General features: G+C 43.1%; 1 protein-coding gene across 1 annotated transcript in view; it reads right to left on the bottom strand.

The window, feature by feature from the left end:
• HSD17B12 (hydroxysteroid (17-beta) dehydrogenase 12) overlaps nt 1–26582 on the bottom strand; it is a 125510-nt gene that overhangs the window by 55409 nt on the left and 43519 nt on the right. The window contains exons 2-3 of the mRNA XM_015421562.1: nt 17154–17200; nt 6168–6243 (exon numbers count right to left, since the gene is read on the bottom strand). Coding sequence (XP_015277048.1) covers nt 6168–6243; nt 17154–17200 — 123 coding nt within the window. The remainder of the gene's footprint in view (nt 1–6167; nt 6244–17153; nt 17201–26582) is intronic.

A 26582-nucleotide genomic window follows, 5' to 3' on the forward strand; every position in this document is an offset into this window, starting at 1 on the left:
CATTGGAGAACCCTGGTGGTGAATCTCCTGCCGGGGTGGCAACTCAGGTTTGTTTACCTTGGTTAACTCCTGCTGGATGGAATGCCTAATGAATTCCATTAATTCAGAGGGATCCAGCAGTACCGCGTTTTCAGGGATCTTACCCGGCTGTGCATTGCCTTGATCCTGCTGCATCGAGGCTGGGGAGGGCATAGGACATCCTCTGTCGATTCCCCCGGCTCCCGGAACAGTCCCTGATAAGGGTCCAAGGCTCGAAGCCGGATCCCCAAGATGGCCGCCATCCATCCGAAGACGCGCTTGTAGAATGGCGGGCTCATCTAGATCATGCTGCCAGTGGTGCTTCTGGGCGCCTCGCACCACCGCCGCTGCTCCTGCAGCCTCTGTTGGGGGCGCGCGATCAAGCTGTGAAAGCTGATTGGCCCCGACGGTTTCCCACACTGCCACCAACGCGGCATGCGCATCTCCCTCGTCGCGTGAGAAGACCTCGGGAAGCTCCTTAGCCACCATAGCAACTCGAATGAACTCTTTGGGTTAAAAACCTTGACGTCTTCGCTCCGAGACCGGAGCAGAAGGGAAAGAATGAAGATCGAGAGAGAAAGGGAAGATAGAACAGGCAAGGCAACAGGCTGTAAAAAGGAGAAAAAAGGCAAAAACTTTCTAAGATCAAGTAAGCCTAGCTAAGCTATGCTGCTGCTCCCTAGTGAGGCAGGAACAGAACTGGGGATGGGCTATTCCAAAGGCGCCAACAGGAAGGGGAAAAAACTACTTCCTGCCTCCCTATAGGCACGGTTGGAATAACCCATGCAGATGTCCTCCGCCTCAGAGGGAGAATCTGTAGTTTTTACTGCATTCACATACCAAGCCAATATTTTCGGTGAGATTTCTCCTTCCTGGATTTATCACTGCCAGTTCAGACTTAATTAGTGTACACATCAAGTTGAGGTTCATTGCCCTAAAATGTTCCACTTTACATTTATTTACACTGAAAGATATGTCTACCAGATCAGACTTAATTAGTGTACACCAATGCTCCCTCTAAACTGTGGAGTCTTGTGAACAAAAATTCTACTTTGTGAGCTACTGGCATTAAAGTTGTGAGTGAGCGATTTGGCTACTGCATAAATTAATTTGCTCTGGGGCCATCCTTCCTGAGCTAAGACAAAAATGTGTGAGCTGGAGGCTAAAAAACTGTGAGCTAGCTCACATTAACTCAGCTTAGAGAGAACACTGGTGTGCACATCAAGTTATTCAATAGTTATGAATTAAATACCCCATCTTTCTTTCTAGAAGAAAGTACGGGTGGCTAGCAACATATATACAGATTTTTTTAAAATAACTTAAAACCTAACAGTATTAATAATTTCAAGGTAACAGTCACCTTCAGAGGCCTTCTGAACAGATTTTTAAAAAATTTATGCAGTGTAATTCCACCTGTAGCTGCTATACTATCCTTCTGTCCTCATAAATCACTCCAGAAAGGTTCATAGGTGAGAAGCTGTGTTCCACCTACCTGATGATCCCAAATATAGATGATCCCAGCTATAGAAAGCAGTTACAGTCGTAGACAAGCAGCCCGGTTTAAAATCAGCAGTACATTTGTATTTTGCATCCCATTCTTTCAGGGAAGATAAACTGATCAAGTTCAGCTTTACCTAAATTAAAATGTAAAAAAAATCTCTGGGATGGGAAGCCCTTATTGTAACTTGATTTTGACAGGTAAGGATGTTGATTTCATTAAAATAGTGAGCATCGGTTTGAATAATTTGGCACTGTGTTCACTTCAAAGTTCTCCCACAAGATTGTCGTGATGCTGCTCATGTCTGCGTGTGTTCCTCGTGCTTATGATAATGAATGCTATTTTTAGCCTTGTTGAAAGGCAGACACCTGCCCAGAGGTTCCTGCATGGATTGCACCACATAGTGGATTGCCAAACTCAGTTCTAAGGCTAGATGCATCAGACTATTAATCATTACATTTAAAAACCTGTTATTTAGCATTTTCAGGAATTATTACTGCCAATTGGTAACAAGATCTTTAAAATAAGGTATCAAAAAGTATAACACATTCACATACATTAAGCACCACCTATTGAAATGGTCAAAGTGGACCATATTGTGAACAGCAGCCTGTATCCAACCATCTGCAGATTTTGCAGAGCAAGATTTACCCGCTTCATCACAACTATGTGGTTGGATATATGCTCATATGTTATAGATACTAATCAAAGTACAACTGACCCTTTGTCCCATACTTCTGCTCTGTTTTTTCAATTCTGTCTTGTATTTTTGTTAAATGTAAAGTATTTTCAATTGAAGCAAACAAATCTTAGAGCTGCTAAGCACATCCTAAACTATAAAACAAGTACACTTTGGGCAGAGGACAAGGGAGAAAAGTGGGAGACTGTATTTTTCTGAATGTCAGCAGCCCCAAACACTGTGTGCATAAAAATAGTGCAATCAAGTATGCTGGGTTAACTGATCATTAGGAGATGAACTGACATAACCAAACTCATCACTATGAACTACCTCTGCAACAAAGAAAGCATGATCAGAACATAGTTTAGGATCCCAGTCAAAAGAGGGTAAACATACTATAATGAGAGAACTATTACCATTAATAGCCATAACAATATAAAAACAGATGGGGAAAAATACGCTACAACAGGAGCTCTTTAATGATGCTTCATTAGTGAGATGTTAAAGCCCTTTAATGTCTTTCATTATACAAAAAAATGTTTATATTTTATAAAGAATTGCACACCATTGCTCTGAATAGTTCAAGCAGTTTAGGAAACGCACAAACTAGAAGGTATTTTACCCTTCCCCCTTCCATCACTAGGAAAAGTTATCTGCAAGACAATCCATTCTATGAGTTAGTTCTAAAGGTGAAGTAAAATTTATCCACTGAGGCTACCTGGAATTTTCCTCAGCTTCTAGCCAACACCTACTTCAATACCTCTCCAGTCATAGAAGTGTAATGTTCATTAGATTACCATGTCATCCAGATCTTTATTGGGAGGGCAAGCAGAGATCTTACTGACACAACAGGATGACTTCATATTAGGAAGTAAGTGATCCTTTATAAATTTATCTATATCCATTTAGTAACTCTGTGGCTCTCCAGTCCCACATCTGTTCAAGGAAGGCCATCTCAAAACGTAATACATAGCTATCAATGCTTATATAAAATTCCCCAACTCAACTGAAAAATCTTTATTATGTGTTGAAAGTAATTTTCAATTTCAATTTATTACGGGTCTATATGACCGAAGTCTTGACCAAAAAGAGAATACAAAAGGGCTAAAAGAAAGTAATTTAATCACTTATTTCACCTAACTACTAGCAGAAAGTTCTAAAAACTGAACGCAGTTATTAGAATTCCATAAAGCATGTGTAGAAGAAGCAGCTATTGACAAGGGATTTCTAGGAAAGGAGCTAGCTGCCATTTTTAAAAAAGTATGGTGCAAGGTATGATGTATGAGGGACAGTGGGGGACAAGGGAACAGAATTCAATAGCAAAGAAGGACAACAAGCATAACAAATGAAAAGCGACAGATAAGATACAAAGATGCAGACATTCAGAACAGGAGCTTGAAACTGATGCAGAAAATAAGACAATTTCACATAGGAATTAAGAGCTATCCCAAAACTTTGCTTCAAACAGTACTCTAAGTCAGCAGAGAGTACAATCAGTAAAGTACATTTACCCTGTTAAACCTTCAATCAGAAATATAATTTTCAGTCCGCCAAACATGGTTACAACCCATAAAGCCACATAGTTACATCACAGTACCAAAAAAATCATTTGATTCTTTTGATTGCCAGCAACAGAGGGACCATGGCTCAGTGACAGAGCATTTGTTTGATATGCAGAAGGTTCCAAGTTCAACCTTTGGCATCTCTAACCAAAAGGTTCAGGCAGTAGGCAATGTGAAAAATTAAAATTTCTATCTGAGAGATGCTGCCACTCTGAACAGACAATATTGACTCCCATAGACCAATAGTCTGATTCAGTATAAGGCAGCTTCATGTACATATAAGAGCCCTGACGAATAATTTTTGAATTTCAGAACATCTAGACAAGGTTCAAAAGTGGTTACAACACAGAATGGGAAGCTGCTGTTAAAGTGGGAAAAGGAGAAAAGTTACGTAGGATACAGTCAGAATAAAATACTACTTGTGAAAATATGGATAGGCAGGACCATCTTTATCAGAAATTGGCAGAGGAAGTGGCGAGCCAAACATTTTTAATAGCAAACAATTCCACCCAAAAAAGAACAACAAAAATTATGTCTTGAGATGAAGTTGCTATTATCACTAACAGAGATTTCAATCAGAGTAAATCCTGTTAGTTCCAAAAATTACTCACAGATCTGTTATTCAAATAATGTGTGTAATTTTGATGTTTAATTTTAATGCTGATATTTAACCTTACTATGCAACTTGCAAAGCAATTACTGTAAAATATTTCCTGGTGGAAAGTCAGATTCTTAAAAAATAAACTAAGCCTGACATGAACCAGCTAGCATGTCAGTTGCCTGCCAATTACATTCCCGGGACTGAAGCTCATGCCCAATCTAATACTAAAAGTGCTTATTACATAGTACTTTTACAGTTATTCGATTACAGATGCATTTTTATGGAGAGCAACTGATTTGAACAATTAAAGATTTAGAAATGAAATTAAATGGCATGGCATTTGAACCTAGGTTCAAATTTAATATACTGGCTGTAATTCTTAAACTGGTATGAAGGAATTAAATAGAACGCATGTACAGGCAACTCACGATGGAACATTTGCATGAGCAGAAGCACTTCCTCTCATGATGGGGTGATAGTGGTTCTGCCAACTGCCCTCTTCCACTGACAAACATGCTTAAGAATGAGCCTGTATTTATATTCTTATGATTACTAGTATGAATAGTTTGCCAAATTAAGACTGCTAACCTCCAAATACAGTCCACTGAGACTTTCAAAACACTGCTGTAGGGGTTCAACCCCACCACCCCACAATGTGGAGATTAACAGTGGGACAGGGGGTGGGGCTGAGAAAAAACTCAAGAACAGAACAAGTGTTGGCTATAATCCTATTTTTTCCAACTGTTACTTATGAACAGAGAATGTCAGTCTTCAAAATTTTCTCAGCCTAATTCAAGCCTGCCTTGGGCTATTTCAGTGTACTGCAGCAACAGTGTCTCTTTTTATGACTGCCCAGACAAAAGGCCATACAATGTAACTGTCTGTTGACACATACACTATACCCTAATTTTTACAAATATACATTCTGGCTATAAAAAATGGGCCCTAAGGCAAACCAGGTGAAAAGAAGCCTAAAAGAAACAGTCAAATCTAGCAAAGTTTCAAGAAATTTATTTTGAAAAGTTTTACAATCAAACACAATGAGGACTCAAATATAGAAGTATGACTGTTTCCATGTATGTATTAAATCTTGATTTATTTCACCTAGCACAACTAAATATCATTCATTAGAACACCTGGACAATACTCACCATTCTTGGTGAAATAAAAACTTAAGAACAACATTTAAAATGAAACAGTTCTCATATACCGAACATCAAGGCCAGACAGTTGTACTCTGCTTTCAAATCATCCCATATAAAATTCTGAAGAAATGCACAAGCCAACACGACTTGAAGATTTGCTTATTACTACCCTTTCTCCTATAGGGTATTTGATCCTATATTCTCAAACTATGCCAACCCAGTTCTTAGGAGAGTAAATATAAGAAATTATTTGCAAGAGCAATGCTTATGCATGCACTTCCATTTCTGTGGCATAGATTTGTCACTATTTATTGTGCTGCCCTCATCTAAGATTTGCCAGGAAAGAAGCTACTCAGGTAATTATCAACTCATGTCATGGGAGCATATCAAATTCTTACTGACTGCAAGACATTTAATATGTTTCAAGTGGCCAGATTCACTTTTAGATCTGGAAAGGAAAGAATCCATAGACTCTAAGTGGTCAGTTATCAAGCTGTGGTAGGTTTCCCAGTTATTTCATATTCAGTGTTAACACTGATTTTACAGTTTTGTGGCTCGGTGTAAGTGGTTAAAATGGAATATGAATAATCAGCATTTTAAACAATTAACATCAGCTATCTTCTTTAATTTTCCCTTATCTAGAAATATAAAGAAAATCACTCACTTATTTCACTGGCAACCTGATCCAGTTTCTCCTGAGATCTGCTGATAAGAACCACTTTCATTCCTCGTCTAGCTAACTGGAAGGAGGAAAAAACAGACATCCAAGAGGGTTCAGTTGTAGCTTTGTGGTACTTGATCAACCAGCATCATTGTTTAAACATGAAATGTAATGATAACATATGGCTCAAAGATGTTTAGCATTTAAGAAAGTCTGCTATAGGCATGGTTTTAAGTAAAAACAGGTTGTTTACCTTAACTGATGTTCAAATATTCATCTGTGTAGTCACATATATGGGAATTCTACACCGGCACAGAAACAATTCCAGGAAGTTCTAGAGCAGTAGGCCAAAAATTGCTGCTTAAAACACCTTCCCTTTAGGAGGATATCAGGCTATTGATACTTGCTGCATGAGGTGTAACTGTCAGATGTAAGGGCCCTTTTTAAAAGAAGGAGACCTGATTATCTTGCCCATTTCTGTTTAAACCTCACTAACAAAAAAGGAAAATGTTTCTGATCTAGCAAGTATTCCAACGTTAAACTACTGGATTCAAGAAAGGCAAATTTAAAATATTTATTTACAAGAATGTGAGCATACATACAAAGAATAATGGCAAAGATTTCAGGGCACCCTCTCTTTGGTCCATGTCTTCTTTCTAACAGTTTCAGAGGGTAGCCATGTGTCATGAGCGATGATGATGGCACTGAGTCCCCGCCTGAGTTGGCATCATGACCAGAGGCGCTGGCATTCCCAGAACCAGAAGCTGGCCCCTCTGACTCCTCACGAGTGGACAGCTTGCCAGCTCCTGAGCCTGTAAACCCCGCACCTGGTTCTGCAGCAACGGAGGAGACACAGGTGCAATTGGGGAGCCCGCCTGACACACCTCCGGGGGTGGTTCAGCTAACGGAGCAGCTCCGCAGAGACTTAGCCACCCACTGTCAAGATGCACACTGGCAGGGAAGGCGAGCACTGAGTCCTGAGTATTAGCAGGAGCACCGCTGCCACCACGGGAAGCCCAGCAGGAGGCCTATATAACTCCCACTCAGGCTTTGGCTCTCGTGGAAGCAACGAGTTGCCTCCGTGCATGCCTCGCATCCACCTTCGGCTCCTGTCCTCAGACCCCCACTCTGGCTCGGATTCCTGGCTCCCTGACCCCTGCTTTGGACGACCCCTCTTTCGGACTCCTGATTTGGCTCTCACTCTGACTCTCCTGGCAACGACCTCAGACCAGACTTGACTTCTGCCTCTCATCCCAAGCCCAGCCCGTGACACCATGCTGGTCTGCAGTAAAACAGCTAGATTTGAATCCAGCAGCACCTTAGAGACCAACAAGATTTTCTGGGAGGTACAAATAAGCTTTCAAGAGCCAAAGCTCCCTTTGCCAGAGAAGTTTCCCTCTTGAAAGCTTATACCCCTAAAATCTTGTTGGTCTCTAAGGTGCTACTGGACTCAAATCTAGCTGTTCTTTCTAATCATTCATGCTTTATCTCCCCCTCTCAGTCCAGATCACTTCATATAGTTTTCCCTTAAGCAGCTTATCTCAGTTATCACATGGTGCTCCTTAACAACTAGACACTTATTAGAAAATAACTTTACCTACAGGTGGACTCCGGTGTCTCCTGAGGAGAAGATGGTTTGCAGAAAAGCCTGGCCGAAGCTGGCATCCTATTGTGCTTGAATGCACAGGAGCATAACATGAGATGCAGGAAGAGACTGTGGCTCAGGGGCAGCCACTCTGCCTTTGAAGAATTCTAAGGAAGTCACGACTGTGCTCCCAAAAAGTTTGTGGAAGCAGTTATTTTGACAGCTGATAACATAGCATGGCAGAAGCCACCTCAAGTCTTCAGGGCAAGAATTTTTTTGCCCTTTTGAGGGCCACTATAATAGACTATTGTTGAAAACATAAAACTACCTAATGCCAAGTCAGACCATTGGTCTATCAAGGCCATTTCATCTACTTTGAGAAGCAGCAGCTTTCAAGGATTTCCAGCAGACTTCTTTCACCTCACATACTACTTGCTCCTTTAAAACTGCAGATGCTAGGGATCAAACATAGTAAACATAGTACTTTCTGCATGGAAAGCAGATAGTCTACCACTGAGCCAGGGTCCCTTCCTATAGAAGCCATTAGTTGTTATCCAGATAGAATGAGAGTGGTCTCAGCATCTAGGGTATGGCCTTTTGGCTGTGGGAGTAACACAAACTCCTGGGGAAAGTAAAAACTGAGAACAACTCAGGGACCGGGGTGGGGTGGGGTGGGGGGTGGAATGAGGTCTGAATTAGCATACTTTTGTCTTGGGACACAGTGAAGTTTTTTCATATAAAAAATCCTCTATCTATCGCCTGCCTTAGCTTCCAGTGGCAACATCATGGAAGGGGAGGGGAAGGGATAAAGAGGAGGAACTTTCTCCCACAAATGCTACTGCTGCTCGGGTGCAGCAGAGGCAGCAAGGACAGGGGGAGCCATTCAAGCTATGGCTCGGTGCAGGTTCACTGCCCAAGCAAGGCAAGCCGCCTATTGGGACATCAAGCCCACTGGGAAGTACCATAAAAGAAGGTGGGTACCAGCAGAGAGGGCAAGTCCCTGCTCTGCACCCATGATCTTCCATGCAAGGTAAGCGGGAGAGCAAGTGACTCTATAGCCTTCCCTGCAACGATGGATCCTGGGTGGGCAGCAGTTGAGTCAATGTGCTTCTTTTCTCCCACATCTCACTCAGGATCCATCCAAGCACAGCTGGTAGAGACGTTTGCTCTGCAGTTTGCCTCACATGAAAGATTGGGAGGAGGGAACAGTAGAGGAGGTGCACATGTTCTCTCCTGCCTCATACCATGTTTTATCCAAGTCTGACTGCAAAGCCGTTTCTTCTGCATGCCACCTTGCAGTCTGCCAGGAAGGACAGTGCACTGGGCAGCTCAAGCTCAGAATGTCATATGTGGTGCACTCTTAGGTGAGGGGAACAACTGGAAGTAGATGACAGAAAACAGTGGGTGCAGACTGAAGCCAAATAAATCCAAGGCTGACACTGAAGGATGGGAGTCCATGTGTGTGTATTATATGCTTGTCTAGGCCCAGGAACATGGCAGAGTTCAAAGCTAATGAGATTTGTTGTCGAAGGCTTTCACGGCTGGAGTTCATTAGTTGTTGTAGATTTTCTGGGCTCTATGGCCATGGTCTTGGCATTGTAGGATCTGACGTTTCGCCAGCAGCTGTGACCGGCATCCTCAGAGGTATAACACAGAAAGATGGAGTACTTGACACAGAGAGTATTCCATCTTTCTATGTTATACCTCTGAGGATGCCAGTCACAGCTGCTGGCGAAACGTCAGGACCTACAATGTCAAGACCACAGCCATACAGCCCGGAAAATCTACAACAGCTAATGATATTGTTTGATAATAAATACAGATGATTCAGCCAAAAGTTTTCTTGCTACCATCTGGTGCCCATAAGCATATGCTGCTTCCATGTGGTCCCAGAACTTAGACCCACCTGTAAAAATTCCTGCATGATGAGCATGGGCTAAACAATGTTCCAGTTACAACTGCTGGTTCTAGAAGTTCTCAGCAAGTGAGAGCTGGGCAAGTAATTAACAAGCTGGAAGAAGTGCAGGGTGGTGGGAGTTGTGAAAGTGTGGCAATATTATTCAGCAACAATTGAATTTTTTTGCAGAAGAGATTTAAGTCTCAATGCAACTGCTGGAATTGATCATCTTGAGCAGTAAACAAGATTTCCCTCTTGGAATGAACACACTGCTTCAGGTGGGACCAAGGTACATAAAACAGTAGGTTGTGAATGGCACGAAAATTTGTATAATCAAAGTATATTTGTTCATTAGGACAACTTAACAGTGCAATCCCGGGGGGGGGGGGGGGCTCAGGGAGCCAACTGACCTTTGCAATAGCATATCTCCAAGACAAACTGGCATAAGGGACAGTTACAATGGTACAGGCCCCCAGTGCCACTCCGTGGCTTTCAGGCACGGTCGTACCCCCCCCCCCCCCCGGCCCCCCGGCCCAAGGCAGTCCAGTGGCACCTTGCACCAGTATGGTTGTAGGCAGCTTTGGGAACGTGGCCAGAGTTAGTTGGCACCCTGAGCCCTTTCAGCCTGGGAATGCCTCCTTTCAGAGGCAGAAAATTACATCAACAAAAAACATGGTGTATCCTATAGGCACTAACTGAACTGAAAAATCAAATCCCCCCCTTCCCCAGCTGCAGCCATGTCCATTAGGCCCGGAGGAGCTCAGGATGCCTACTACAGATACAACCAATCACCTCCCTCTGCAGGGGCAGCCAAGTAACCAATCACAGCCCCCCACCCTACAAAAACCTCAACCAGGACATCTTACAACTCAGTAGTCAGGGCGTGCAGCATGGGACTCTGCCTTAGAGCTCCCTGTCACTCAGACCTGGAGCAAGTGACAAGGCACTTTGGTGATGGGAAAAGCACAAAGGGCACTTAGCACTACAGGCTGAGCACTTAGCACTAACACCCAAGGAGGAGAGCAAAGTCCATATTCTGTGGCTGACCTGTCCCATTTCAGAACCCTAACTGATACCTTGCTTTTGGAGGTTTGACTTAAAGGCAACCATGCACTGACAGGGAAGCAAGGGCAAGGAACCAAAACCTGATCCCATGTTCACCCTGCTTGGGGCCGAGTGCCACCACAGCAATGGCACCTCCTGCACTCAAGCCCAGCACTGGGTTCATGCAGGGGCAGCATGTACCACAGCCTCCCAGCACCATGGCCCGATATGCCATGGAGAAAGATCCCAGGAAAATTTCCTGAGTGAAATGTCGGGGCGGAGGGAAGATGTTGTCAGCCCTACAGTGGGCTGTAATCTCAGTCCTTTGTCTGTTCCTCCCTCAGCAGAGAACAGGTCTTGTCAGTGTTTTCTTTTGGGGGGGACTGGCAGCTGCTCCACTCTATGTGGCAGACCAGCTTGTCAGGAAACCCTTTGACTCATTCCCTTGCTGGGAGGGCTCTTGGGTGCCTTGGATGGCCTGTGGATGGTTGTACAGGTGCCCCTGGTCATAGTCTTCTGCCAAACATAGCAGAGGTCCAGCAGCATCTCCAAGGCTGACATAATACCAGATTCCCCTCCTCTCCTTCCAGGCTGCTATACGAAGGGGCAATGGGCCAGAGTGTGGTCTGGGTGAATAAGCCAGCTTTAGTTAAAGTGTGAAGGTCCAATCTCCACTTGTGCCATGGAAGCTAGCTGGGTGGCCTTGGGCCAGTCAGACACTCTCAACCTAACTACCTCACAGCGCATAAAAAGGAGGAGAATGATATAAGCCACTTGGGGTCCTCATGCGGAAGAAATGAACAGAGTAAATGAATGAAGCTCAAAACTGTGTGTCTGCTTTAGGAAGGGGATAGGGGAAGACATCTGGGAAGGTATTACTGAGGGGGCAGGGGATCACAGGGGTTCCCAGAGTCAATGGCTGGGAGGGAGCCAATGTAGTGGGCAGATCTGATGTCTCTGGAGGGGAGTGGGGAGGACACTGGTAGGGGAGGTGGGCACCTGTTGAAGCAAGGGGCCATGGGGTGGCAACTGGGCAGCAGCAGCTAGAGTCCTACCATGAGGAAGCGATGCTTACTCGTGGGGCATGGAAAGGTTGGCTGTGTCTGTGGTGGCAGCTGGCAGGCACCTGGAAGGGCTGCTGATGAGGGACACTGGGGACAGCCAACAGTCCATCAAGAGGGGATGTACTAGAACAACTCACAGGATTGCCCACTGGGAACCATGGGAGATGCTGGAATGCCCACTGGACATCCTGGCAGCCAGAAATGCCAAATTACTTGCATGGGTTCCATTGCAATACATTACTCCACACAAAAGTAATGAGGACAGCAGAATGGATTTTGAATGACAGTCTCTGGGCATAGATTGCTCTGGGAGTGGAATGACGGTGCCCAGAGTGGAATGACGGTCATTCCAGTCACAGATCACTTCTGATCCACTGAGGAGCCAATTGGGGGATTTGATGGTGCTGCATGCCCCCACATCAAAGCCCACCCCAGCGGCCCCATCTCCTGTTCTGCCACTGGCAAAGGTGGCCAGGGGGTGATGTGGGGGTGCCCTCAGCAGCATGGCTGGGCTGCTGGGAAGCATGCCTGCCAGTGAGTGGAGGACACCCACAAATGTATAGGGTAGCAACAACAACCTCCCTTCACCTTTTGCCCATTGGGGACCTGTGCTCTGTGTGGGCATTGAGGCAGCTGTGGGTACCCATGGGGTGGACAGCTCAAACCCCCTCCCCACTGTCAGGTGCCCAAGACTGCTGATGGGAGTTAGTCCTTTTAAGGGGGTGGGGCGTGAGCTGCTAACAATGAACAAAACTCCTGTGGTCCGCCCCCTCCACCCTTGCCTGTGACAGGTGCTGGACTTCGCCCCCTTGACACATGTCCCCTGATTGGTTTTGGCTGCCCTATCCATCACAGTGCCACTATCTCTGTGCAATGTCTCCACTGACTGCAGCAGTACAGTTGCTATGGAATCTACTTGTTAAACTCAGAAAGCCCCACAAACCAACCTAATTTGTCTGCTGGCTGCTGCGTAATTTATTCCTATAGGGAATGGACTAGCGATGCCACAGTTACACTGCGGTCAGCCACCACAGCACAGGTGCAGCAGAGGATTTCTCTGCCCATCTTTTTGTATGGTTTGTAACAATGAAACAGGCTTTTACCAGATGGCTGACACCTCATCCAAGATGCAACCTCAGCAGAGGAGTGCAGGAAGAGAACTGTAACCATGAACGTTGTCTGCAGAATCTTGATGATGGTTGTGATACCACCACCACCACCTACTACAGGCCGTTTTCTTATCCTTATTCACTTTCTCCAGGACCTGACTGGTAAAGGTAGGGAAACAGAGGGGGAGGGGCAGGGGGGGCGGGGGGGGGGGGGGGGTGTGGGGGGGGAGTGTGAGGAGGAGGAGGAGGAGATTGGATTTATACCCCACCCATCACTCAGAGTGGCTCACACTCCTTTCCCTTCCCCTCCCCACAACAGACACCCTGTGAGGTAGGTGGGGCTGAGAGAGCTCTTTCAAGAACTGCCCTTTCAAGGACAGCTCTTGTCAGAACTATGGCTTGCCCAAGGTCATCCAGCAGCTGCAAGTGGAGGAGTGGGGAATCAAACCCGGTTCTCCCAGATTAGAGTCTGCACACTTAATCACTACACCAAACTGGCTCTTTCACCATACATGAGATGGAATACAGCCTTGCACCGTGACTTACGGTATATCTGTGGCCTAACAGTTAGATGGACTGTCAACTTCATGCTGAACCATGTTGATTTGCTGCTTGGTTGAGTTAATGACTTTATCCTGAAAGGTTTTTATGTGTTTCTTTTGTCCTCGGGAGAGAAACCGTAGCACCACTCTAAGTTGGTCCCCACAGGTGCTACTGATACCTGGACATGCATGCCTGAATTAGACTGAAAGGGAGCTGGTTGAATGTAACTAGTTTCCATCCTTCCTCTGTGTACTGTTCCAGAGAACAGACCTACACTTTAATCTTTTTTTAAACCTAAGTTTGAGAGAAGCCAAAACAACAACAAAAAAGCATGTTTTTTTTTTTCTTTTAGGATAAACACAAAGCTACTAACAGCAAGGTAGTCAGAAGAGGAGTCAGTGGGAAGGATATTGTCCCTCAGAGCAGGCGCAGTCTCATGCTTCAACATAAGGGACTGGAGTGCCAACTTTAGGCCTAGAACTCTCGAACTTTACAGAGCTGCCTCTGTGCCAGTATAGAATTCCTATATGTGGGACTGAACTGAGATCACAAAGAACAAGTAGGAATGAAATCAACACACTTTAATAACTATGTAAAATTCTGTACAACATTTGTGCACCAGATCATCTTTACAAAGTTATCTTTCACCCATAATGATTATGGCATTCAGTATGGATACTCAGCAATTTTTAAATCTCTTCAAAGACTGATCAATTAAAATGATAGTACCACTTGTGAATAAATGCTTGCATTTATTGAAGTATAGGTGTTACTTGCCTTGGCTACCCAACTGAAATACTGAATCCAAAGCACCATGTGCAAGCAAGCATTATATGTCTATCTCCCAATTTTACCTGGCAACATAAACCAATTGTCTGCTCACATTTTCAAGGGTCAAATATCCCAGGTATACAAATGCCAGTGCCCAGGTATTTATTAGTCTTTTCCCTTGTCTTACAAGAATGGTGGGATCCATCTCTTTTCAATGAAAACAAATTGCCAGCAAGAAAGAAATCTTAATAGCAGCCCGAACAACCCAATTTATCATTAACTGATACCAGCATATAACAGTTAGCAGCCTGAGCTGACAACATATTGAAATTCTGTTTCAGCCAGGAGTGCTTCTGACCATATTAAAATGTGAGAACCAAGCCAAAAGCATGGTACTATTTGGTGAACTGACTATAACTGAGTTGTAACAGAACTGCAGAGACCAATGGAGTTATCCCAACACGTTGAAGTTCTTATTCTTCCTTTATAATATTACTAGAAATAATGCCCGTTGCAGAAATAAATACAACGAGATCTAGAAAGAGGCTCTGGGAGAGTGCTCTGGCTTTGGGCAAACAGTGTCAGTTTCCTGTGGTGACCCCAGCAGGGTTTAATGACAGAGTCCACTGTTTTCTCCAGAGGGACTGATCTCTGCTACCTGAAGAGCATTTGTATGTTTGAGTTATCTGTAGCCCTCACCTGGAGAGTGGTAACCATTGTTACCCATTCTCCACTCCCCTATGAGGTATGTTATGCAACTGAAAATCCCAACTGCCTTGCGGGGGGGGGGGAGTTTGAGGTGTGGAATGGACTGAAGTCCAATCAGCTTCCATATGCAAAAGACCAGGTTGTCGCAGCAGTTGTGGTGTGGGCGGGACCCGGGCTTGCTTTCTGATTGGTGGCGATATATGCTGAGGAGCAGTGCCATCAGCCATACACTAAGGGAGTGCATTTTAGAATTAGAACTTTGGCACCCACTATTCAATTATATATAAGGAGAGATTAACATATTTATATACCCTTCTGTTTAAAACTAAATACTCAACTCAGTTTACCATACAGCATCAAAAGCTTACAAGTAACAGGGGCATGGTTTAACTTAAAAAGCCTTCTGGAATTGAAAAAAAGTTTTTAGCTGACTCTACAAAGTCTTTAAAGAAGGAAGTATCCGCAGTGCAAGGCAAGTTCCAAAGAGCAGGGGAGTTGTCAAGAAAGCCCTTGTGGGTTTCCACCGATCAAATTTCTACAGAGAAGGCTCCCACAATTAGGATTCCCTGGCCAGACTAAGAACACAGGTCAGACCCAAGCCTTTAAGGTCAATGTCAACACTTTGCATTGGGCACAGAAGCACATTGGCTGCCAGTGCTACCAGCACAAGACGAGAATAATGTGCTTACTGTAGCCAGCCCTTGTAAGTACTCTGACCACTGCATTCTGAACCAGTTAGGGCTTCCAAACTGTCTCCAAAGTCAACACCACAGATGTTACAGTGGCCAAGTACCCTTTTATAGAAAAGTCTGGAGCTACAGAATCAAGCTAAGGTAGAAAAAACATACTTGTGGCCAGTGTTCCCTCTAAGCTGAGTTAGTGTGAGCTAGCTCACAGTTTTTGAGCCTCTGGCTCACACATTTTTGTCTTGGCTCAGGAAGGATGGCTCCAGAGCAAACTAGTTTATCCAGCAGCCAAATCTCTTGCTCACAACTTTAATGCCAGTAGCTCACAAAGTAGAATTTTTGCTCACAAGAGTCCACAGCTTAGAGGGAACATTGCTTGTGGCTTCCCCTGTCAGCTCCAGTGGATAGTAATATGCCCTTAACTGCATCAACAAAGTTGCCAGTGACTTGTACAGCTGAGAATACTATGAATAGTGGCTTGGATCCTGTGGAAAATTTCCACTAATGAGAAAGGGGCACTTTTAACTGATTTCCCACTCCTGCTGCAGAGCTCCAATGCCTCTTTCATACTGGGAATCCCCTCCCCTAGAAGCAGTATACTGGGGATCATTTTGGGCTGCAGCAGGAGGGGGAAGGTGCCCCATGTCACTAATGGAAAGCACTTCCATTGGTGGAGATTTAGCACGGGACCTAAGCCAGTAGCAATCTTTGCAGCAAATGTCTATCTGCATAGCAACTGGAAGACAATGGAACATTACTACCAACTGTGCTGGTTATAAAATGGTAATTTAAGACCACTACAGAACTCAACTGAAGCACAGTAGACTCAGTCTGCATCGCTGCAGGAGCAACACTTGTACAGGGTTCCCATGTACAATGCAAACTCAACATTTGCCATGGTACTATGCAAGCAAAATGATAGCATGACAAACCGAAGGAGCAGAACAGTGGAGACACAAGCTATACATTTGTTGTTCCTGTTCTTTCTGAGTGACAGACCTCAGATATAAAATGTGTTACAAGTCATGTTGACTTGCAATAAACAAACCATGGAATTTTTAAAGAACAAATTCCAGCTCTGTGGTACGACTTGCAGAAAACATCTAATTTTCAAAAAGCTAAGCCTAATATCTAACACAAACAAAAGGGGGATGCTTAGTGCTGCAGTAAGGAGAAAGAATGACCTCTAGTTCCAAATCAACCAAGTAAAGATAATTCAGCATACATTCCTGGGGGCAAAAATTAAAGGATGATTATACACAACAATTTTGGATTGATGTTTCAGCAGAATGATCAAAATTTGCTTTTTCTAAGCAAATCAATTGATGTTGGGAGTGCTCAAACCCATTTTTCTCCATTCCAATTCCTTAAACCAGTCAAAAATACACATAAGGCACTCGGTGTAATTCTTAACACATGTGGTTGCATTTCAAACTGAACTATCACATGTAACAACTGATTTATTTTTAATCATGGCTTACCATGCAATATTTTTTACATCTGCAAACTGGCCATAGCTGTAACTGGATATATATGCAAACTCTAGGAGGAAAAACAACCACTGAAAATAAAAAAATCTTACCTCTTCTGTATAAGCCTTTCCAATTCCATCAGTAGCTCCCGTGATAACTACAAAATGAGAGAAGAAACAAAATGTCAGTTTGCTTTAGATTCTACAGCTTAAGTTGCAACATAGCAACTATATGTAGTAAATAGGGTCACTGCAGTACTCATGCTCTGCCATTAATAAAAGTGTCTTGACAGGATATGTCAGTTATCACCTGTATGTTTTGAGACACTGTGGAAGTATAAAAGCTTACGTAAACATCCCACCCTTACAACATCATTGTAAGGGAGGCCACTTCTAATTTTCACCCCAATGCAAGTATTACGCTGACTCAGCATTCCTGCTTTTAAATAACACGGTAACCTTTCAATCAGTCTTCAAAGACTGGTGTGATTAAATTAGTACTTTAGAAGCACCAAAATTGGAAGCAATCACTGCAAAGGAGTCTGATGTACTACTGTTACAAGTCACCATTCAAACAGTCTCAAAAGAACCTGTAAGGATTTGCTAAGCACTAAAACAGGAACCTAACACATCCTGAAGCTTCAGAAAGCCATGAAACCTATTAGCACCACCTCAGAAAAGACAAGCTGTTCCAGAAATGCTTGTATGCACCCTCTACACTATCCTGCTTCTCTACTCAACAAATGTGAGCAAAGTAAATGGAGAAACGGACCAATTTCTACAATCTTTCCAACAGTCTCCATCTAATGATAGCTTCAAAAGTTCCCGTTGGTTTCTAATCAACCTCTGTACTACAAAAGATTTGAAAGAGGATGGGTGGAATCAGCCTGCAGTTTGTGAACAGAAAAAATATGCTGCAATTTGTAGATGTTGGGGACAATGCACCAAATAAGGAATACGTGGAATCTAATACTGGGACAAATTAGTCCAGAAAGATTTAATTTAATTAGAGTTGGAAGAATCTATGTGCTAAATTGGGTTAAACTCATTATTTACCAGAGCATCCAGAAATACATCCTCCATCACTATGTTTTAATCTAAGGATGTACATTGTTTTACTTTAAGGAGGATGTTCTCAAAGTTACTTGATTGCTCCACTCTACAACCTACACACCCAATAGAGCTACATACAACCAAACAACAATTTCAGAGCATTCATTCAACTGCGGCCTAATCAATATTATTTGTTTATTTATTATTGGACTTCTAGCCCACCCTACCCCACAAGCAAGCCCAGGCGGGTTACATCAATATACAACAAGCCAATTAAAAACCTAATTAACAGTTTAAAATCAATCTCAATTTATACTCGTAAGACATTATCAATGGCACCAAAATTCATCTGCTCCCGGGGCTCCCTGTGTGTACAGGAAGGTGTAACTAAAGTTGAGGGGGCCGGGCAGACAAGACTGTGCAAAATGAGAATAAGGCAGATGGAATAGTCAGAGCTGGGGGAGGCCAGTATAATTTGGGTCTCCACTGCCTCAACCATAGGCCTGGTGGAACCTCTCCGTTCTACAGGCCCTGCGAAACTGCACCAAGTCCCACAGGGCCCAGATCTCATTTGGGAGACTGTTCCACCAGGCCACCGCCAGAGCTGAAAAAGCTCTGGCTATGGTCAAGGCTAGGCGGACATCCTTCATGCCGGGGACCACCAGTAGATGTTGGTCCAGAGCATAATACTCTCTGGGGGCTGTATTGGGAGAGACAATCCTGAAGGAATGCTGGTCCCAGACTGCTTAGGGCTTTAAAGGTCAGAACCAGCACCTATTAACTAGAGATATTCATTACTATGGATTAATTAATGCAGAATACAAAGACATAACATTTTAAGTGGCTAAAAAGCTTCTTTCTTTTTCCTTGGCTAAATGCTGACCAATTACCAGCCTACATCCAACTATTTTTCATATTTCTATAACTCACACTGTTTAGCTCATCTTGCCAGAAATACATTCATATACTGCCTTTCTTAACTTCCCATTTGTAGACACAATTGCTGCAAGAGTGGTGGCAGTCACTCCTTAACACTTGTGCTTCTATCACTACCAGGGAATCATTTAGGAGTCAGGGCTATAATTTCAAGTTTTTACCTGCATCATTATTCTAGACAGACAAGGAACCATTTTCACACATGGAAGCCTTGAGTACCAATACAGAGAACAAAAAAAATGGATTAGTTTGTAAAAGACACCAAAATTAGGGGCAGTTCCAAATCGGTACAAGATGAAGGGAGGGGCCAGGAAACTCATCTCTCTCTTCCTTTAGGTAATGCGAGACACAAATCAGATCCCATTATGTCATCCTACTAATGCCTGTAACTAAATGCAGTTTTCAGCAGAATATCAGTCAAAATATCCAAATGTTAAAGTATGCAACAGAAAGACATACTAAATCGGTATGAAAAAAAAAGATTCATGTTCCCACTACTGAACACTGTGAAAGCTGAACAAAAGTCATTCTTGCCTGTGGAGAGAACAGAACTGGAAAGAACAGTCTATTCCTGCTTGACATTGAGGCAAGTCTCATTTAATCGAGATTATATAAAACACTGGCATTTGACCAATCCTTTCCTCCAAGACTACCTGCAGCTCATAAAAGTATTTAACTTGTGCTGGTTAAAAATACTCTATTTTGTGTTTTTAGCTTGCTGAAAACTTATTTTTAGTAACAGCCCAATCAACCTTATCAAAATCATATATCAAAAATAGACCATAGAAACACTTGAAGCAAATGCTATTTTTAGCTGCTCTGTCTATTCTCTGCTGTTACCCACTAAACGGAGTGCTTAGTTATTCTGGGCAGGTTCTCCTCATGACCCACGCCCCCCCCCCCGAACACCTGAATGCAGAAAACACTCAATTGATTAAAGATTAATACTGCCGCAAACTGTGACAGCTGCCTTTTGTCTGAGAGCTTTTGGGAAGGGAGGAGTATATGGAATGACAGAGAGCTTGCATCAGTGTTCCTCTTGGGATCTATTACATGGAAGGAAAATTGCTATTTCAATTCCCTTTTGTTGCTAAAAATAGCAGCCCCAATTGATTCAAGCAAACAGGGCACCAGCTTAGCATTGCCAAATTTAGAATCCACTGAAGTCCCTAGAAGTAAACGTTAATGCAGTCTAACAGATGCCAACTCATATTTTAACAAGAACAAAGAAGATAACCATGCAGAGTCTGCAAGTTAATAAGACAGCAGCAACATAAAACATTTTCCTTAACAGACAATAAGGCAAATATAAGTCCTGATTTTTCACTCAACACTTCAAATTTTGCCTATTCTCACCTACGCAAATCATGAAAAGGAACTTAGACACATTACTATGACACAGAATAGGCACATAATGTAATGACTGTCTTTGGCATTCAGATAGTGAAAAGGGTTAAATTCCCAAAGGCAGCCAGCTACCTATGTGCTCAGCAGTGCAATGTGTACAGTACCACGTAGACCAGAGTGTTATAGATCATTTAACAAACATCACAGTAGGTATAAGAAACACTACAATATAGTCCCCTTAGCAACAGAATATAGTAAATGACAAAAACAGCATTCAATTAGAAAAACCCATTCTATGATGAAAGAAAACTTTATGTGGATTTTAAAAAATTAAAACGCAACAGGAACACATTTAAAAAACCTTGTCCTACTAATAAAATTTGACAAATGCCATATGTACTTCAGGACTCGTACAACTACGACACACTTACTTGATTATATACTCTCGTGTTCATAAGTTACTCATCCTTAAGAATATTAAAACCAGCAGTTATCCCGAGAAATGGTTTGGTTCAAGATTCATTCTCAACAATTTAAGATCTAGGTACTGAAGCATGTCCTATTTCCAAATTCATTATCCTCTTCTCCAAACAAACTATGGATGAACTGCTCTGTTTTTGGAGAAAAGGTGAGGTACCAGAAGACTGGAGGTGGGCAAATGTTGTCCCTATCTTCAAGGGGGAAAAGGAGAATACAGGTAACTACCGACCATCAGCTTGACATGTATACCTAGAAAGGTTTTAGAACAAATCATCAGTCAGTCAGTCCTTGAGCATTTACAAAGGATGACTGTGATTACTAAGAGCCAGCATGAGTTCCCCAAGAACAAGCCATGTCAGACTAACCTTATTTCCTTTTCTGAGAGAGTTACTACCTTGCTGGATCAGGCAAATGCTGTAGTTTATCTTGATTTCAGTAAGGCTTTTGATAAGTTTCCATATGACATTCTTGTTCACAAGTTGCTTAAATGTGGTTTGGTGCCTATTACTGTCAGGTGAATTTATAACTGATTAACTGGCCACAGTGGCTAAGAGGTTAAGAAGCTGAGCTGCAGACGGGAAAGGTCTGTAATTCGGCAGTTCAAGATCCTAGTGCCACGTGACAGAGTGAGCTCCTGTCTCTGGCCCCAGATCCTGCTGACCTATCAGTTCAAAAGCAAGAAATTGCAAGTAGATAAATAGGTACCCCGCTTTGGTGGGAAGGTAACAACGTTCCGTGGTCCTCAGCGTTTAGTCATGCTGGCCACATGACCACAGAAAACGTCTTCAGACACCACTAGCTCTTCAGCTTTGAAACAGAGGAGCACCGCCCCCTAGAGTCGGATTTGACTAGCTTTCCAGCAAGGGAAACCTTTACCTTTTTAACGGATTGCACCCAACGAGTACTTGTTAATGGTTCCTCAGCCTCTTGGAGAGGAGTGACAAGCTTCAGGCATCTTTCCTGGGCCCCTTGTTCAACATCTCATTAAATTTGCAGATGATAGTAAATACTGTGATGATACTAGGACAGAATCAAGATACAGGATGATCCTGACAGGCTGGAAAACTGGGCTAAAGCTAACATAATGAATGCTAACAGAGATAAGGGTAAAGTTCCACATTTCGTTAGGAAAAATCAAATGCATAATTATAGGATGAGGAAGACTTACTTTGGCAGTAGTAGGATAATGGAGCTGGAAGGGGCCATATAGGCCGTCTAGTCCAAACTATGGGTATGCATTCAGCATAAACCAAGATGAAAAAAATACCTGAAAAACACCTTACTGTTATTTTTCAGGTATTATTTAAGCTGAATATAGATTCAGAGAATCTGATCAGCTACTGGTATAGCTGAGCCCAAATAAAAACTGGATCGTGGGATAAGATTCCCCAGGACATTCTGATGGGAAAACTGGAAGACTGTGGACTGGACTATAGGACAGTTTGGTGGATAGGGAACTGGTTAGAGGACTGCACCCAAAGAGTGGTGGTCAATGGCGTTTCATCAGATTGGAGGGAGGTGTCCAGTGGGGTGCCGCAGGGCTTGGTTTTGGGCCCGGTACTTTTCAATATTTTTATCAGTTATCTGGATGAAGGGGTAGAAGGGCTACTCATTAAATTTCCTCATGATACCGAATTGGAAGGAGTAGCAAACACCCCAGAAGAGTTCAAATTCAACAAGATCTGAATACTCTGGAGAAGTGGGCAGTTGCAAACAGGATGTAATTCAAAAAGATAAATGCACAGTATTACATCTGGGCCACAAAAATGTCAAGCACAAATACTGGATGGGGGATACATTTCTGGGGAGTAGTGTATGCAAAAGAAATCTTGGGGTAAGGGTGGACTGTAAACTAAATATGAGCAGTCAGTGTGATGCGGTGGCAAAAAGGGAAATCCAGTCTTGGGTTGTATTAAAAGGGCCATAGCATCGAAATCACAGGAGGTCACAGCCCCACTGTATACTGCCTTGGTCAGGCTGCACCTGTAGTACTGTGTGTAGTTCTGGAGGCCTCACTTCAAAAAGGATGTGGACAAAATCGGAAGGGTGCAGAAGAGAGTGACAAGGATGATCAGGGGTCTGGAGACTGAGCTCTATGAGGAAAGGCTAAAGGCCTTGGGAATGTTTAGTTCGGAGAAGAGGAGATTGAGGAGGGACACGATTGCTCTCTTTAAATATTTGAAAGGCTGTCATTTGGAGGAGGGCAAGGAGCTGTTCCAGTTGTCAGCATAGGATAGGACCCGAAGCAACGGGTTTAAATTAAATGCAGAAAGTTATCAGTCGGATATTAGGAAAAAAGGTTTTCACGGTCAGAGTGGTTCAAAGGTGGAATCAGCTGCCTAGGGAGGTGGTTAGCTCCCCTTCACTGACAACTTTCAAGAAGAGGCTGGACGAATATTTGTCAGAGATGCTTTAGGCTGGTCCTGCATTGGGAAGGGGGTTGGACTACATGGTCTATATGGCCCCTTCCAACTCTATGATTTTGGAAATACCAAAAAAATGCCAGGTCCAATAGACCCGAACCAAAAAATTCAAATTTTTTTGCACACCCCTATGAGCAAAGGTTGAATGAGCTGGGTATGTTTAGCTTGCAGAGGAGACAGCTAAGAGGTGATACAATAGCCATATTCAAATATCTAAAGAGCTGTTATATAGAGGATGAAGCAGAGTTTTTTGTTGCCCAGACAGTCAGATCAGAATCAATAGTTTAAAATTAAATCAAAAGTTTTTTTTTACCATTTCTGCCCATGTGCAAACTGCTGCATTGACATTCTTAAATTATGTTTGTAAAACTTTCTGCTGCTCCAGGAGTAGCTCCAAATTTACTGCCCCGTTACCCTGCATTTTCCGGATCCGTTTTTCCTGCGATTTTTCCCCCTTCAGGTATTGACTCGCAGTTTTCAAGTGTGGCATTCCCAAAATCAAATTTGGTTTCCCACTGCCATTTTGTGGCATCAGCATTGTGTGTACCCCCCCTCCCCCAAGTCTCCCCAACAACAGAATGATTTTTAAGCATAGTTTTGATCTTTTTTTTTAACTTAGTAGTATTGCTGTGTTATAACATGGGGACAAAATGAGCAATGAGGTTTCATGTAGCTTTCTCTGTGCAATTACCCATCCATGAAGTTCCTTTCCTTTCACTTCTTTTTGTGGGTAGGTATTGTCACCATGCACTTGTACTGTTTTTTATCTCCCCACCCCCGGTTCTCTTCCCCTATAGCTCCCAGTGTGTTTCGATGACAATTCAGTCTTGTAAACATCTGAAAATAATGGAATTATATAATTGATTTGATAAATCATTGAAACTCAACATGTGCAGCATTTCCATTTAGCATGGTTCATAATTATTGAATAACACTGTTATGAATTTGTGTATCCAGTTCAACAATCATGAATGGAATACTATTTTCATTAAGATTTTGTGGGAATCTTCGCTGGTCATTTTCTTAGTTGGTGACTAAGCAGAAGCAGGGAACCTTTGAAATGGTGGCAATCATGCTGTCCCCACAATACATTCAGCCTTTTTTTTACAATGTTATGTGGTTTGGTGTAGTGGTTAAGTGCGCGGACTCTAATCTGGGAGAACCGGGTTTGATTTCCCCACTCCTCCACTTGCACCTGGCTGGATGACCTTGGGCAAGCCATAGTTCTGGCACAGCTGTTTTTGAAAAAGAGCAGTTTCTGTCAGAGCTCTCTCAGCCCCACCTACCTCACAGGGTGTCTGTTGTGGGAGGGGAAGGGAAAGGAGTTTGTAAGCCGCTCTGAGACACCTCTGGGTAGTGAAGGGCGGGGTATATATCCAATCTCTTCTTCTTCTTGTTATAATGTTACTGCACATGGACAAAAAAGGAGGTTCCTTTGCCGATGAAGTACACGATGACACATCTAGCGTGCTTCATAATTATTTAATATCACTGTTATGAATTCGTGTATTCAGTTTGACAATCACCAGCCATTTTGTTAGTTGGTGACTAAGGAGGAGCAGAGGACCTTCGAAGTGGTGGCAACCACGCTGTTCCCTATGATAACATCCAGCCTTTTTTTTACAATGGTATGTTATTCTAATGTTACGGCATATGCACCCGAAACAAGGAGGTTCTGTCACTGACAAAGTACATGATGACATGGCCACACAACTCCTTTTCAAAGAAACTATGGAACACATGGGGAATGTCAGATCCGAATTCAAGAAAAAATTCCCTGAAATAAATGCCCTTTTGCCAAAGGGGTGCCACAAAGTCAGAGCATCAGCTGGGGATTCAACTTACTGGGAAACAGAGGCAACACTGAGGTGTGGAAAAGGTCTTGGCTAAACATTGGGGAAAGCTTCCTGACAGAGTGGTTCCTCAGTGAAACAGGCTTCCTTGGAAGATGGTGGGCTCTCCTTCTCCAGAGGTTTTTAAGCAGAGGCTAGATGGCCATCTGATATCAGTGCTGATTCTGTGATTTAGGCAAGTCATGACAGGGAGGGCAGGGAGGGATAACTCAGTGCTCAGCTCTCGGGGCCCTTTCTTGCATGCCCAGGGTAATGCCAATCACCACTTTGGAGACAGGAAGGAATTTTCCTCGAGGCCAGATTGACAGAGAGATTCTGGAGGGTTTTTTGCTATCCATTGGGTATAGAGCAGAGGTCACTGGAGGAATGGTGGGGAGGTAATTGTGAATTTCCTGCATTGTGCAGGGGGTTGGACTAGATAACAATTGAGGCCTCTTCTAGCTCTATGTTTCAATGTATGTCATACCTCAGATGCTTTAAAAACACATAGGCTGAGATCCAAAGATCTGCATGTATCTCCACTGGGCCTCCCCCCCCCCCCCCAACAGCCATTCACCTTTATTGAAATGTTACTCCAGAAGGTTCAGGCCTTCCACTGTGACATAAATGCATCATGAAAGGATACAATTGAATGCAATAAGTGGCAACCCCACCCTACACAAGCAGAAGCACCTTCCATTCGCATCAAAGGCTCTTTAGGTCCTGGCCAGATGATTAAATCCAGACGTTTAAAGCAACAGAAAAGGTTATTTAAACATCCAGATTTCAGAATGATGATTTAAACATCTAATATTGCAATCCTAAATAGAGTTACACATGACCACACAGTTATTGGTTGTAACCCCGTTTAGGACTGCAATGTTCGTGTTGCTAGTAAAGCAGCAGTTGCTAGTAAAGCAGTATACATATTACAAACCAGCTTAGGTTTTAGGAAAAACAGTGAAGATTGTCTGCTGAGTCCACCTTCTTCCTTTAGTTTACAAAACAGTAATAAAATTAGTTCTTTAAACCTGCAAACAGTAACTCTACAACAAGCAAAGCACCACCTCATTCTCAAGACAAGCCTGAAGGTAACCTACAATGAAAAGGAGAAAACAGCCCTTAAATGTTGATATGAGTAATATTACTCATTTTCTTGAACACCAGGTCTTGACCTTGAGCCTTTCAGGAAAAATATGGTATGCATATAGTGAAATACCATAACACCATTAATAGTGGTTTCCTTTACATCTGAATACAATGCCTTAGATCAGAGTTTTTCAGACCTGCAGGAAAAGACATGGGGAAAGAGCACAACCAATTTTGCATACTTTGCCAGTAACGGGGTTGGCAGACCAGCCAACTGACCCTTTAATTTATGATTTGACTGTGGCTAAACATTGTCAAATATTTGACAAAGTAAAGAATGCCAGCAAAGGTGGAAGATTACCTTTCGTTATTTCATTGTG

This window comes from Gekko japonicus, unplaced genomic scaffold (assembly GCF_001447785.1).
Source record: "Gekko japonicus isolate JY-2015 unplaced genomic scaffold, Gekko_japonicus_V1.1 scaffold1439, whole genome shotgun sequence".
Classification (NCBI taxonomy): domain Eukaryota; kingdom Metazoa; phylum Chordata; class Lepidosauria; order Squamata; family Gekkonidae; genus Gekko; species Gekko japonicus.